Raw genomic sequence first — 14991 nt, 5'->3', positions numbered from 1 at the left:
TTGGAATGTGAAAGGAATTTTTTGTGCGTTACTTGCAAACTAGTAAAACAATAATTTCTGAATATTACTCTAACCTTTTAGATTAGCTGACGGAAAAAATTTATAACAAAAGTCTCAGTTTGAAAAAGAAAAAAAATCAGGACAATGCACCGTGTCACAAGAGCATTTTGACAATGGCTAAAATCCGTAAATTAAAGTTCGAATTGTTAGAGCGTCCCCGTATTCACCAGATTTGGCCACCAGCGACTTCCATCTGCTTCCAGAGCTAAAAAAATTCATGCATGGCAAATATTTTTTATTAAATGATGAGGTCGTAACAGATGGGATGGACTTCATAAATTGGAATCTCATTGGTAGAAGTTTTTCAGGGAGACTATAGTGAATATTAGGTGCGCAACTATATGCCGCCAGCAGTGTGTGCTAGTCGATTCTAACATTAACTTGAACGTCATAAACCAATCTTACAGGTAGACATTTGATAAACGAACTACTTCGACACATTAGTGATTTTGTTTTGGTATCATAAACTTTTGGTTTTGTGAAAATGTCTGATTTTGTGCCGAATAATCGTCATTTGCGGGAAGTGTTAATTTTTCTCTTTCATTGGAAAAAATCGGCGGCTGAAGCTTCTACGTCGTCGCCTCGGCCGAATATTCACGCTGCGAAGGTTATTCTATGTATTTGGTGGGACCAAGTTGGAGTTATTTATTATGAACTGATAAAACCGAGCGAAACCATCACTGGGGATCGGTATCGACTTCAATTGATGCGACTGAGCCGATCACTGCGCGAGAAGGGGCCGCAAGACGCGGCGAGGCATGAAAAAGTGATTCTAGAGCATGGCAACGCTGAGCCTCACGTTGCCAAATTCGCTAAAACCTACCTGGAAACACTGAATTGGGAAATCCTACCCCACCCGCCATATTCTCGAGATATTGCGCCGTCCGATTATCACCTGTTCCGATAGATGGCACATGGTCTAGCTGACCAGCAGTTCCATTCATTTGAAGACATCAAGAAATGGCTTGATTCGTGGATAGCCTCAAAAGATGAACAGTTACCGCGACGATATACGAGATCTACCAGAAAGAAAGGAAAAAGTAGTAGCCAGCGATGGGCAATACTTTCAACGATTCACTTGTAACCATTTTTTCAGAATAAAGTTGTATTTTCATCAAAAAAACAGCGAGAACTTAGTGGCGCACCTAATAATAAAATGCATTTCAAACCATAAAATTGTGTTTTTCTTACCGAACCGCAAAACTTTTTGAACTACCTAGTATGAATCTAATTTATTAATATGGTATATTTGCCTTTGAACTAATTTCAATAAGCAGGGTAATGGGTTATTTGTATTGTACAATAAAATTGCAATGAATTACCTGATTTTACTCAGTGGTGCAAATTTTTACAAATCCACATTTCATGCATTTTATTATACTAATTAAGTGATACATGTTTTTGTAACACAAAAATGTCTAAAATGATCAAAAACCAAACACCACTGGTCTCAAAACGGTAGCAGCTCATCATTTGATCCATGCGAGACCACCGGACTATTGACAAATACGAGGTGAGTTCAAAAAATAAGGTGAATTTTCAAATTTCGCGGGCTAAGTACATTCGGCTTTCGATTATTATTTGTTTTTTTATGTTGGTACACTCGTCTCGAAGCTATGTTCACGGTTTCAGCAATATTGCATATTTAGTTGTTTGTGAGAGACTAAAATTAGGTAAGTGTTTTGCGTGTTCGGCGATTTTCTGCTATCAAAAAAAAAAACAAAATGGAGCAAAGAAGTGGCATCAAATTTTGTGTAAAAAATGAAACTAACTGCTCAAAAATACTAGTGGTCTACGGTGAGAGTACTCTGAGTCAAAAAAAAATTAGTGGAAAAAAATGCATGGCTTCATGGTAATGCACCTCCTACCTCATCTTTGCTTGTGAGAGATTATTTGGCCAAAAACAACACCGTTATCATGCATCGGTCACCGTATTCACCAGATTTGGCCCCTGAGACTTTTTCCTGTTCCCAAGATTGAAGAGCCCCATAAAAGGACGTCGTTTTGCGATGATTGAGGAGATAAAAACCGAATCGCTGAGAGAACTCAAGGACATTCCAAAAAGTGCATATCAGAACTGCTTCGAGGATTGGAAAAAACGCTGGCATAAGTGTATTATATCTGGAGGGGACTTTTTGACAGATATAAAATAAAAATTCATTAATAAATAAATAAATAATAGGACTATGAATAAGTTCGTGCGGTTTTACAACAGATGGCGTAACTTGATTATTATTCCATCGATCCACATTTCCAAACATTCATTGGAGAGCTACTGTCGTAAGGCACAAACGTCAGTATAAGTTTTTTATTTGAAGCGTAAACAACAATATTTTTACCACACTTGAAAAGTGGGTCCATTACGACAATCCAAAACGTCGGGCAACGTATGGATACCCTGGCCATGCTTCAACATCGACGTCGGCGCAGAATATTCATGGCCTGAAGGTTATGCTGTGTATCTGGTGGGACCAGCTGGGTGTTGTGTATTATGAGCTACTGAAACCGAATGAAACGATTACGGGGGATGTCTACCGACGACAATTGATGCGTTTGAGCCGAGCACTGCGAGAAAAACGGCCGCAATACGCCGATAGACACGACAAAGTTATTTTGCAACATGACAATGCTCGGCCACATGTTGCACAAGTGGTCAAAACATACTTAGAAACGCTCAAATGGGATGTCCTACCCCACCCGCCGTATAGTCCAGACCTTGCGCCATCCGATTACTATCTCTTCCGATCGATGCAACATGGCCTGGCTGACCAGCACTTCCGTAATTACGATGAAGTCAAAAAATGGATCGATTCGTGGATTGCGGCAAAACCGACCGAATTTTTCACAAAGGGAATCCGTGAATTGCCAGAAAGATGGGAAAAAGTAGTAGTAAGCGATGGACAATATTTTGAATATTAAATTTGTAACCATTTTACGTCAATAAAGTTTCAAATTTCGAAAAAAACGCACGAACTTATTCATAGTCCTATTAATTATTTTTTGAGAAAAATAAAATTCACCTTATCTTGTAAGATATTTTTCTTAAGAATTATTTTTTGTTATATTAAATTTATGTAAATGCAAACATGTGGCAATACCCAGCTGAACGCCAAGTAAATACATAAACCAGCAAACCTACTCAAAGCTGAAAATGCAGGTTAACTCACGATACCACCTTAGAAACTAACTTCTCTATGATATAGACTGAGACATGGTGGGAGGGAGCGAAAAGATCCGACAGCGGTGGCTCTCCCTGAAATGATATTCACACGTGGGCTGAAAAGTCCCGGGCCTACCACAAAGATGGCACTAGTTTTATTGCACTCACCTCTCTTTCAGTTAATACTGGCCTTGAAAAGGCAGCTATTCAAATTTCACGAAAGCGCAACAATCGGCTGGAATGGTTAAGACCTCGGTATTTTGGGATGTGCCACTATCTTAAGAAGGGAAACACCATCGACTGTGACTAATATATTGCGTTATTGAAGCGCTTGAAGGCCGTCCACATATGGCAAAGAAAAAAATGTGTTTCATCAAGACAACGCACACTGTGACTTTTTATCGTTTTAGGATGCCAAAATTAAAAAAAAAAAGTTCTGCGAAAATGATTTTCTTTCGGTATGTTGTGTAAAAATTACCAAATTTTACGACAGTGTACTCAAAATGTATCAAAACTATAGTTTTAAGAAAGATAACCGTTTACAAACACAAGCCGGTGCGTCAATTGAATAATTTTTATTTATTATCCGAACATCGCTGTGAAGTTTGTCAATAGATATAATACGAATAAGTATCAATTTCATAAAATTGAGTACTTGCTGATTAAATTTCAACAATTTTGTACTTCAGGGGTAAGTAAGAGGATTATAAAGTTTTTACTATCGATACAAATCCGCTCAGTAAAATATCACTAAAACAGCCATAGCCTAATATTATTTTTGATATTTTACTGAGAAAAACTTATATTGGTCCATCGAGTTCCGTCCATTCTTTAACAGCGAAACGACCTTTAGGTTTCTGTGTCTCAGATACTGGAATAAAATTTTGCTACAATTTGCTACCACAGCTTTAAAAGAAGTTTTCATGGTGTTCCTCGGGAAGAACTTTTTGAAATTTGGCTGACGAGCTCAAAAGAAACGCGTCGTGATGCGGTGTTAGAGCAAATTTTTGCGGTGATCGGAAGAGACGTGGATACTAAAAAGCTAAGAGAGCGTATAAAAAAACTGTGTTACCAATTTTCTTCAAAGTGGGAGGGATCTTGCCGAGTTAAGGCCCGTGTTCTAGCCCGTAATTATAGTTGGTTTTCCAAGAGTGAAGACTTTGGAAAATACCATCTTGATGTTGGGCCATCAACTTCATCCTCTATTAGATCCAATGTAGGTAGACCACATGTGGTGTTTTCCGATTCTTCTCTTCGCACAAAGAAAAGAAAAGCAAAGAGTCTTTTGGCAGTATCAAATAGCGAACAAGTATTAATGGCGGCAGAAATGGGGCTTATATCAAACGGTAAGAGAAATTCCGCAATATTATTTAAAGAGCTGTGTTTGTCTTCACCGTCAAGAGGTTCTGTGTTGAAAAAATCTCGACTTTCGAAAGAGCGCAACAAAAGTTTATCGCCAGATTCAACATAAAATACTGTTCCATTCAAGACATATAATATCGTCATGCATGGTTCCTATTGGTCAGCTTTCCGAAGAAGCGCAAGAATCGAGAAATAAAGATGTAAGAAATTATCGCGAATGGTATACAATGAAAAGTTCACGAACTCAAACCAATGAGGATTTATTGCACAGGCTTCTAATATCATCCGATCCCTATATTTGCAGCTTACGTAAGCCATCGAAAACCAAGCGCTGGACTTTGCCTCAAGATGTAATTGCATTGCTGGCCCAGGAAGAAGTATTATGAATAATTGCTTTCGAATAAGTGTTTATGTTTTGTTATTTTTAATCTTTAGAAACTGTTTATTGGCTTACTATTAATAAAATAAAGATTAGTGACATATTTATCATTGAAACAATTTGTGATTATCTCCTTCATTGAGCAGTATAATGTAGTATGAAAAGGTGCCCAAGGGCTGAATGAAATCTTTTAAATATTAGTCATAAGTCTCTAAGCTAAAGTTAAGAAATCTAAACAAATTGTATTTAAATTGGCACTGGAAAATGCTTTTAAAGTAGAAAATATGATTATGTGAAATTTTACCTTATATGTGGGCAGGGAGAAAAAGTGGTCGTATTACGCCCATTTTTATTCTCAAATCAGATTTAGGTATCTGCAACCACACTGCAAAATTTGAAATGAATTGCTCCATCGGTTTGGCTGTTATTAATTTTGGCATCCTAAAAGTGAAAAAAGTCACACTGTGCAACGTACCGTGTCACAAGTCAATCAAAACAATGACAAAACTACAATACATGAATCGAACTTCGAATTGCTCCCACATTCACCGTATTCGCCAGATTTGTCTGCCTACTGGCCGTTCGCAGACCTATAAAAATGCTCGCCGGTAAGAAATTGCGGTCGAATGAAGAAGTTATCGCTGAAACTGAGACCTATTTTGAGGCAAAAGATAAATCGTGCTACAAAAGTGGTATTGAAATGTTAGAGCGGCGCTGGAATAATTGCGTTGTTCTTGATGGGGATTACGTTGATGAATAAAGGTAATTTTGAGCAAAAAAAAAAACTGATTTTCTTTGTTGGGCCGGGACTTTTCAGCCCGTGTGTTACAGTTGGTGGTAATAGACAGATGCAACATCTGACGTATTGCATCAGGACAGTAACTGACGGTGAGTGTAAAGCTCCTTCTGCCTCCCGCCGAAATACTTGACGATAGTACCGAGGGGATCGGTACTTTTATAATAGGATATTTAGTGCGGGTTAAAGTCCCACAATGACGGGGAAAAATGCCCGACGAATTGAGCGAAATCCCCGACGGAGGCAAAATATCTGACCGTAGCATCCGTCGCATGCTGAAAAATGATCTCAAAGTTAAGCCTTACAAGATCCAAAAGGCGCATGACCTCACACCAAAGCAGCAACAAGTCAAACGTGAGAGAGCGAAGGAGTTGCTTCGCTTGGCCGAAAGTGGTCAATTTCTGAACATTAACGAGAAAATTTTTCAAATTGAGCAATTCGTAAACTCGCAAAACGATAGAGTTTATTTGATCGACCGTTCATACGGGAATTCGAGTCATCGATTGGGCACCAGGAGGCAGCACCCGCTACATGTAATGGTGTGGGCCGCTGTAACCGCAGATGGCCGCTTCTCAATCGTTTTCATCGAACCTAGCGTCAAAGTTAATGCTAAATATTATCGGAAAGGTATTCTGGAAGTTTCTTTGAAGCCAAGGGCGGACAAACATTGCGGTGGCAGACCATGAACGTTTCAACAGGACTCGGCATCGTCTCACAAAGCTCGAGTGACCCAAGAATGACTAAAAAACAACATTCCTAACTTCATAATGTGCACACAATGGCGTTCAAATTCACCAGACGCGAAACCGATGGATTATTCTCTTTGGGACATTTTGGAGAGGAAGGTCTGGACTAAAAGATTCACCAGTCTCGAGCCGCTGAAAATAGCCATTGTCCGTGAGAGGGTCAGTATATCTGTAAATCACATTCGGGCAGCTTGCGATTCGTTTCTGGTTAGGCTTTCGCGACTTCCTCCTCTTAAAAAGAAAAAATCTGTACATATGAATATGTATGTATGTATGTGCAGATGTAGAACTACGTAGTTTTAAGACCACCCTTTTATTCCCGTTTCCAAAACGCCACATTGAAATTGACAAACAAAGTTAAATGTTTTCGTACGAGTATATTTGATGCTTAATTGTGAGTTCATTATAAAAATATTTACTACTAAATAAGACAAAATTCTTTACATGGGAATTTACCTATCACAGTTTAATTTACACGATTAAGTTGTTATTTGTTTTAAAAGTAGTTGGGTTCTTTTTCTTGTTTTTGTTTTTTGTACAAAATAAAATGTTAATATTTTTAATTTACTAAATAGGCAGCACTGGTAGCACGCCGCTACTCTACCGCAAACGCTTTCGCTATAATCAACTTTCACTTCCTAATCTACAAAAATGCATTCGCTCATTAATGCACTTTAGCGCGCGATAAACTTATTTGACCGTTACTTCCTGCATCTCCACAGCAGTCGCTTGATATCGCTGCGATTTGACGCCAGTGCGGAACTGATCTTCAATGGCGAGCAGCGTGCGTCCACGCGTCTCCGGCAGCACTGTGTAAACATAGATCGCCGCCAAAAATGCCATAATGCCATAGCTCACAAAGCAATACTCATTGCCCCAAGCGCCGCGCAACGAGGGATATGTTTTGATGCAAATAAAGGCAAAGCACATGCCCACGGCCACTGTCAGTCCGGAAGCAGCGCCACGCACTTTCTGTGGGAACAGTTCGGATATCATGAAGAATGGCAGCGTGTAGAGCCCAAACGTACTCAAAACGATGAAAGCAATTATGGCTATGACCGGTAGATATGGTATGCTTTGTAGCCACGAATTCCAATTGTGAGTGGCCAGCAGAAACATGCAGAGGCACATGCCGAACGCCGACACCATACCCGAACGACGGCGTCCCCATCTCTCGAATATAGTACCCAATAGAACTGTGGTGCCCACGCGCCCAATGCCGATCAGTACAGCGCACATAAATGGATCTATGGTGACGCCAGCATCTTGCGATATCTGCACAGCATAAACGACAACGACGAAGATGCCCGTCAACTGTTGGAAGGCGAAGAGACCCATTAGTATCAGCAGCGGCTTGTACACTTCAGGTTCACGAATGCACTTCAAGAATGGTGTTTTCTTCACACCCTCACCCAGCTGTATAGACTTCTGTAGCAAATTGAATTCGGCCTGGACCTCGGGATGTGTAATTTCACCTTCATTCAAGAAGAAATGTAAAAGAAATGAGAGAAATAAAATAATCGTTTATTCATTTCTATAAATTACTTGATTTTTCCAAGCCACGAAAGTAGTTTAGCGCCCGTTTTGCCTCTTCATAACGCCCTTTGGACACCAGCCAACTGGGTGACTCAGGCATAGGAATTACGCAGAGCATTGCCACGATTTGATAGGCACAACAAAGCATTGCAATTAGTTGCCAGTCATTGCGTATGAAATAGCCAACCAAATAGATTACCATAATGCCCGCAGCAATCGATACCGAGGTGCCAAGAATGAGTCGTCCACGTATGCGCGGCAAACTGATTTCGGCGGAGTAGACGCCAACCGGCGCACTTGCAATGCCCATGGCAATACCTAAAGGCAGAAAAATGTAACAAGAAATGTATGTAAATATTAATGAAGAATTTATGAGAAATCAATAAAGAGAAATTAATAAATTTTTTTTAATAATTTAATTGTTAAGCAAAGCAAATAAGTATCAGAAATTCGCTTTGTATCGATTCAACCAGTCACCACCACAGGTGGAATACTATATAATCAAAATCTCGCTCGCAATAAAAAGCCAATGAAAGAAAGAAGCTCGAACGTCATTTAGTTAGTTATTTAAATATTTTTTTTTATTTTTCACATACATACATACAGCCCCCAATATAAGTACTATAGTATATTTTCGCCACTTTTGTCAAACTTTTTTATTTTTTATATTTCCAAAAATCTTAAAAGTCAAGTCACGCTACAACAAATATCACACAATTCATAATTTCGAGCTTTTTTAATCAGAATTACGAACAAAAGCAATTTGGTACACAATTTTATGACCCCTTTAATTTTAGTGCAAGTTTGGAGTGGTTCAAATTCTTGACAATTTTTGATAATTTTTTTCCCTAGCGGTGTTGCTTTTTTTCTCCATATAGCAAATGCACGAAAAGTAATAAAGTCGGTTAAGTATAGAAAATCCCGTTATTATTTATTACATTTTTTATATTAAACTGTGTAAATTATTTGAAATAAAATATTATTGACAAAAAGGTGCCATTCATACAAATGCCAGAATTACAAAAAAAAAAATATTCAAAAAATATGCAACTTTTTGGAATTGGAATTTTATTGCTAATTTTTTTATCTAGGGTTTAAATATTTTTAATGTCAATCATTATAAAAATAAACTCTGTTTGTATGTTTTGAGGGGGCAGCTCCTTCAGCGCTTTCAAATTTTTCCGACAACGGAACCCAAAACTCGTAGCCTTGCAAAGGCAGGACACTCACAGAGAAAGTGCTCAGTGCTATTCGCCTCCTCCAAGCAAGACAAGTATATTGGGTCCTCAATGCTTCCAATGGGGCTCATATGCTGACCCCATGGGTTGTGTCCTGTAATGATACCGACCATCAACGGAACGTCTTTCCCTCCAAGTTTTAGTAGAAAGTTTGACAATGTTCTGTTCGGACTTGTCACACAACACAGCGTTCGAGACCGGACCATCGCTCTTTATGTAGATTGCCTACATAATCGCTGATCCAATTCATGATTCCTGCGGAACTGATTCCGATTATTGGCTCTGGTCCCTTTGGGGAAACCGCTGATGCACGGTTGGTCAATTCATCGGTAATTTCGTTTCCTTGAACACCGGAGTCTCCTGGAACCTATATAAATACAAGACTAGTTTGTCTTGCGACAGAATTAAGATTTTTTTCACATTCTTGAACAATCCCCGAGGTTTGCTTCGCGTTCTCCAGGGCCTTCAGTGCAGCCTGACTGTCACTGAAAACTCCAATTTGTTTCCCGCTCCATCTCCTCTCGATTCCTGACCCTATTTCAGTCTTGGACCCATCGGTAAAGAAAATATCTGTCAAGAAGGATGTTAATTCCAGTACTATTCCAAAACGTTAATATAGCGATCGCTTAAAAAAGGGATGAACTATTCACGAAAAAGTGTAACCCATCCCCCAACACCATCATGCGAGATATGCGTGCAACCAGTGGGAGGTAGCCCAAACGTTGGTCGCAGCTAAAATCATGACTCAAAGTGATTGGAAACGCAAGGGGATGCAGCAAGAGCTACAGCTGCAGCAGAGAAGGTGGACGGTTTAGACGAACCGACGAGAAGCACAGACTTTTGAGTGAAACACTCACTTTAATATAGCACAGCAGACAAGTCAGAAGTGGGTTAATATAGCTTTAGAACCACCTATGAACACAGTGAGAGTGAATAGGACTATCGATGGGGTATAGCCTTCATAAGCCTGTAGAAGAGAAAGCTGTTGTGTCATCGGACATAAACTCGGCTCCATTAAACTGTTACACTTTTATGTAGAATTTAGCCGAGGTGGGCGAATTGTTATAGTATTAGTGAGAGCGTACGCCACATACCTTTGGCGTGACGGCGCCTTTGAGATGTTTCTGACATTTTGATTCAAACGTTCTCCAAGAAACAAAAAAAAAAATTACTCAAAATTAGTTTTTTATTTGGTAAAAAAAAGTTGTTCTAAAACCAAATTGGATGATTATTAAAAATATTTATAAAAACTCGGTAAACTTTCATCAAAAAGTAAAAGTTTTTAACCACAGTTTTTAGAATTTTTGCAATTTTATAGTCCATTTAATATTAGTATAACAAATTGCAAGTTTGAAGTAGTAAAAGGTTCTAGTTGATATTTGATCATTTTCTCTATATAAAAAAAATGTCAAGCATTCCTTACAAAAGTTGTTGAAAGCTTTGTTAAGGCTATTTTTGCAACAATGCATTTTAATATTTATATTATAAATGGTGCGACAAAAATATAGCGCATGTTTTCTACATAAAATACATCCTTTACCGCATATGGGCCCATATATAGTGTTGCAGTTTTAATTCAATTTTATTACCAAAATATTATTATAAAATAAATCAAACTATTTTAATCCATCAAATATATATTTAGCAACAACAAAACGTAAAAAAATTGTCCATGATTTTATGGCATTTCGCGAAAACCTCACTTTTATGCGAGTGGGTAAAAAAGCAGAATAGAAGCGCCAGTGATTCATTTTGAAAAACCAATAATAGAGTAAACGTAAGTACTTTTGGTCACACAAAAAAAAAATATTTTTCATATTCATCTTTTTCGAAGACTAATTTTTTATTTATAAAGCGCGGAGTGGACTTTGATAATTTCACAGAGGCATCCTAAGCATTTTCTTATAAATATTTTCAATATACCAAAAAGTGAATTGTTCTCTTAAGGTTAAATATGGCCTAATAAAATTTACACTAAACAACACGATGATACAGGGTCCGGCACTCGAGGTGTAACCAATTAAAAAGGTCATAAATTTAGTTTCGAAAATTACCTTTATTCAATTCAAAGTAAAAAAAGTCTGAAAAGAATACAAAATTAAGAATCAATTTACTCTGGCTCGACATGACCACCTTTTGCCTTGACTATGGCCTTGAGACGCTCCAGAAATGAATCGCAAGCTGTCCGAATGTGACTTGCCGGTATTTTGGCTCACTCGCAGACAATGGCTTTTTTAGCCCCTCGAGACTCGCGGATCTTTTAGTTTGGATCTTACTCTCCAAAATGGCCCAAAGAGAATGACCCATCGGTTTCGGATCTGGTGAATTTGAGAGTCATTGTGTGGACCTTATGAAGTTCGGAACGTTGTTTTTTAGTCCTTCTTGGTTCACTCGAGTTTTATGAGACGGTGCCGACTCCTGTTGAAATGTCCATGGTCTGCCACCGAAATGTTTGTCTACCCACGTCGTCTAAGCAACCTCCAGAATACTTTCCCGATAATATTTCGCATTTACCTCGACACCAGGCTCGATGAAAACGATTGGAGAGCGCCCATCTGCGGTTGCAGCCGCCCAAACCATTACCTGTGGCGTATGCCGCCTCCTGTTGCTGGTGGCCAATCGGTGCCTCAAATTCTCGTATGAATGGTTGGTCAAATAAACTCCATCGTTGGGAGTTTACGAATTGCTCAATTTTAAAATTTTGTTGACACAATTGACCGCTTTCGGGCAAGCGAAGCAACTCCTTCGCTCTCTCAAGTCTGACTTGTTGCTGCTTTTGTGTGAGGTCATGCGCCTTTTGGATTTGTAAGGCTTGACTTTGAGATCATTTTTCAGTATACGGCGGGTGGGTCAGGTATTTTCAGTTCTTTCGCCATTTGATTGGTACTTCATCGGGGATTTCCCTCAAGTCGCTCCTTAACTTTTTGAACCTTTTCCCGAGACGTTGCAGTCTTTTGATGACCACCTCCATGACGCTTCGCGATGCTACCAGTATCATTGTAACGAGTAATGGTGCGATAAACAAAAACTTTATTTACTTTAAGGTGCTCGAGTTCTCGAACAATCGCTGGTTGTGATTTCCCAGCCAATGCAATCTCACTACTACGTTTGAAATCCATTACTGATTTTCTTTTTTGCGTTTACTCCCGGCAAAATGCTTCCGCGCTCTTGTAAAAAATACTTTGGGCTGTTATTTAGCCAACAAACAGACAGCTGATGCCCGTGCATCAACTGCGCGAGCAGTCTGAAATTGGTTACACTTCGAGTGCCGGACCCTGTATGTATAACTAACTTTTCACAGGGCTGTTGAGAGTAAACTTAACCAATATGCGATTCAAGTCTTTCAGAGGAAGTAAGCATCAAATAAAAGTAATTTCTACTCACCAATACAAAATCGCGACACCAGCAACTGTATAAAAACCACATCGGTGTTACTTTCCACCGCTGAAGCCATCAACGCCCAAGCAACCAGCGCAATCACATTCAATACAACGAGAGTATTTTTGCGACCCATTTTGTCCAACAGAATACCAGAGAGTAGACCACCTAGTGGACAGGAAAGTGTGTTGATCGAAGCTAATAAAGATAGAAATGGAAATCAGTAAAAAACTGAGCGAAATAATTCAGTTGCATACAAACATATTTACATGCATATATACGTACATCTGTACACACATTCATCCGCAATACGTTCACATGTTTACTTACCAAACCACGACGCCTGCGACTCGCTGAGATGGACACTCTCATTGGGATCAGTCAGCTGACGCATGGTGACCGTTGGCATGCCCAAAGCCATGCCGGCCGAGAGGAGCCCAATATTGCCCAATAAAACCATGAATCCTTGGCGTCGCACTGCACGACTCTGTTCGCCGAGCGGTATATGTTGGGCTGGCCTATTCAGGTCTGAAACGATTTGTGGCAATTTTCCATTCTTCGTAGTCAACGACACCAATTCCTCTGGTTTGGCCGCTTTCAGTTCCGCCATGCTGTTATGGTGGCAGATGAAAAACTACGCTTTTATACATATAAAATAAAAGGAATACTAAAAAAAATTATGTTTTATAGCGAAAAACTATCCGCCTAAGTGTTGATCACTATGTAAGTGTCGATTATTGTACGCCAATGAGGCTTATCAATAATTTTATTATTTGTTTTTTTTTAAGTAGTTCCTGACCCTATTTGAACCCTAATACGAAATTATATTCGATTACTTATATTTATTACAGATTAAGTGGCGATCATTTAAAAATATAATGACGTTAGAAGTAAATCAAAAACATACATATTTACACCTGTGTACACAATAATAGCAGCGCGACATATTGCGTGCTTGTACTTCATTTTTATTAAATTTGTATAGGGTGATCAGATTGGAGGCTCTCTTTCCAACAGGGTTTCTTGACAGATCACGCGTCACTGCTGTCAAACTACATAAATACATTTTTTTTTTCAGTATTCATTGACATTTCATCACGGAAAGAAAGAACGTTTACAAATCGAAAAATTGTAAAGGGTGGTTAAGTTTCAAGGGCCGGTGTTGATTGTGAATAAAATACAATTTTTTTCGGAAATTATTATCATTTCTCCGTATTATGATAATACTCTTATGGCTCAATCACGTACAAAACAAAATATCGACCAAATGGCCACTGCAGCCTCGGCGGCACACCTCCATCCGATGGTTCAAATTTTCGATAACGCTGAGGCATAATTGAGGTTCTATGCCGTTAATGTGCCGAATTATCTCATCATTTAGCTCTTTAATTGTTGCTGGCTTATCGACGTACACCTTTTCTTTCAAATAACCCCAAAGAAAGAAGTCCAACGGTGTCAAATCACATGATCTTGGCGGCCAATTGACATCGCCGCGACGTGAGATTATTCGGCCATCAAATTTTTCGCGTAAGAGAGCCGATGTGTGACCAGTGGCACCGTCCTGTTGAAACCACATTTCGTCCACATCCATATCTACCAATTCGGGTCATAAAAAGTTCTTTATCATCTCACGATAGCGAACACTATTCACAGTAACTGCCTGACCAGCCTCATTTTGGAAAAAATATGGCCCAACGATGCCACCGCCCATAAACCGCACCAAACAGTCACTCTTTGTGGGTGCATTGGTTTTTCGGCAATCACTCTTGGATTATCATACGCCCAAATGTGGAAGTTCTGCTTATTGACGAATCCACTAAGGTGAAAATGTGCCTCATTTGGACGATTAAATTGACCGAAAAAATCACGAACTGCGCGATATGCATTTTGATTTGAACGCCAGTTTTCATAGTAAGCCCGAATAACTTTAACGCGTTGTTTGATTATATTATATATCTTTCCATGGTTCAAATTGAGTTAGTCTGGAATTGAAAAATGTCAAATGAAATGTAAGAAAAAACTTGACGTTGAGGTGCGGTTCAACATCGGCCCTTGAAATTTAACCACCCTTTATTACGAAAACCGACGCTCTCTGAGTAAGTGTTCATCGCGCGCTTAGGGCAACTTTGGTGTTCACCGATGAGGACCATTTTTGGCTTAATGGCTAAGTCAAAAAGCAAAATTTCCGCATTCGGAATGAAAAGCAACCCGAAACTATTCAAGAAGAGCCATCACATTTATTAAAGACAACCGTTTGGTGCGGTCTACATGCTGGAGGAATCATCAGCCCATATTTCTACAAAGACGAAGCTGGCGCCAATATTTATTTATTTACT

At 39.1% G+C, this 14991-nt stretch overlaps 1 protein-coding gene across 3 annotated transcripts in view; it reads right to left on the bottom strand.

The window, feature by feature from the left end:
- Positions 1-6860: 6860 nt before the first annotated feature.
- Positions 6861-14991, bottom strand: part of LOC128867549 (facilitated trehalose transporter Tret1-2 homolog) — a 36477-nt gene continuing 28346 nt past the window's right edge. For 2 of the 3 annotated variants that reach the window (XM_054108896.1, XM_054108893.1), the window contains exons 2-5: positions 12986-13266; positions 12662-12853; positions 8049-8357; positions 6861-7978 (exon numbers count right to left, since the gene is read on the bottom strand). In XM_054108896.1, the coding sequence (XP_053964871.1) occupies positions 7194-7978; positions 8049-8357; positions 12662-12853; positions 12986-13265 (1566 nt within the window). In that variant the 5' untranslated portion in view covers position 13266 and the 3' untranslated portion in view covers positions 6861-7193. Of the gene's footprint in view, positions 7979-8048; positions 8358-12661; positions 12854-12985; positions 13323-14991 lie in introns of all 3 variants that reach the window. The other variant, XM_054108895.1, reaches the window with a different exon arrangement.

The sequence above is a fragment of the Anastrepha ludens genome, chromosome 6 (genome assembly GCF_028408465.1).
Source record: "Anastrepha ludens isolate Willacy chromosome 6, idAnaLude1.1, whole genome shotgun sequence".
NCBI classification, from domain to species: domain Eukaryota; kingdom Metazoa; phylum Arthropoda; class Insecta; order Diptera; family Tephritidae; genus Anastrepha; species Anastrepha ludens.
Note: the sequence above shows the minus strand (reverse complement) of the source record. Positions and strands in the feature narration are given on the sequence as shown.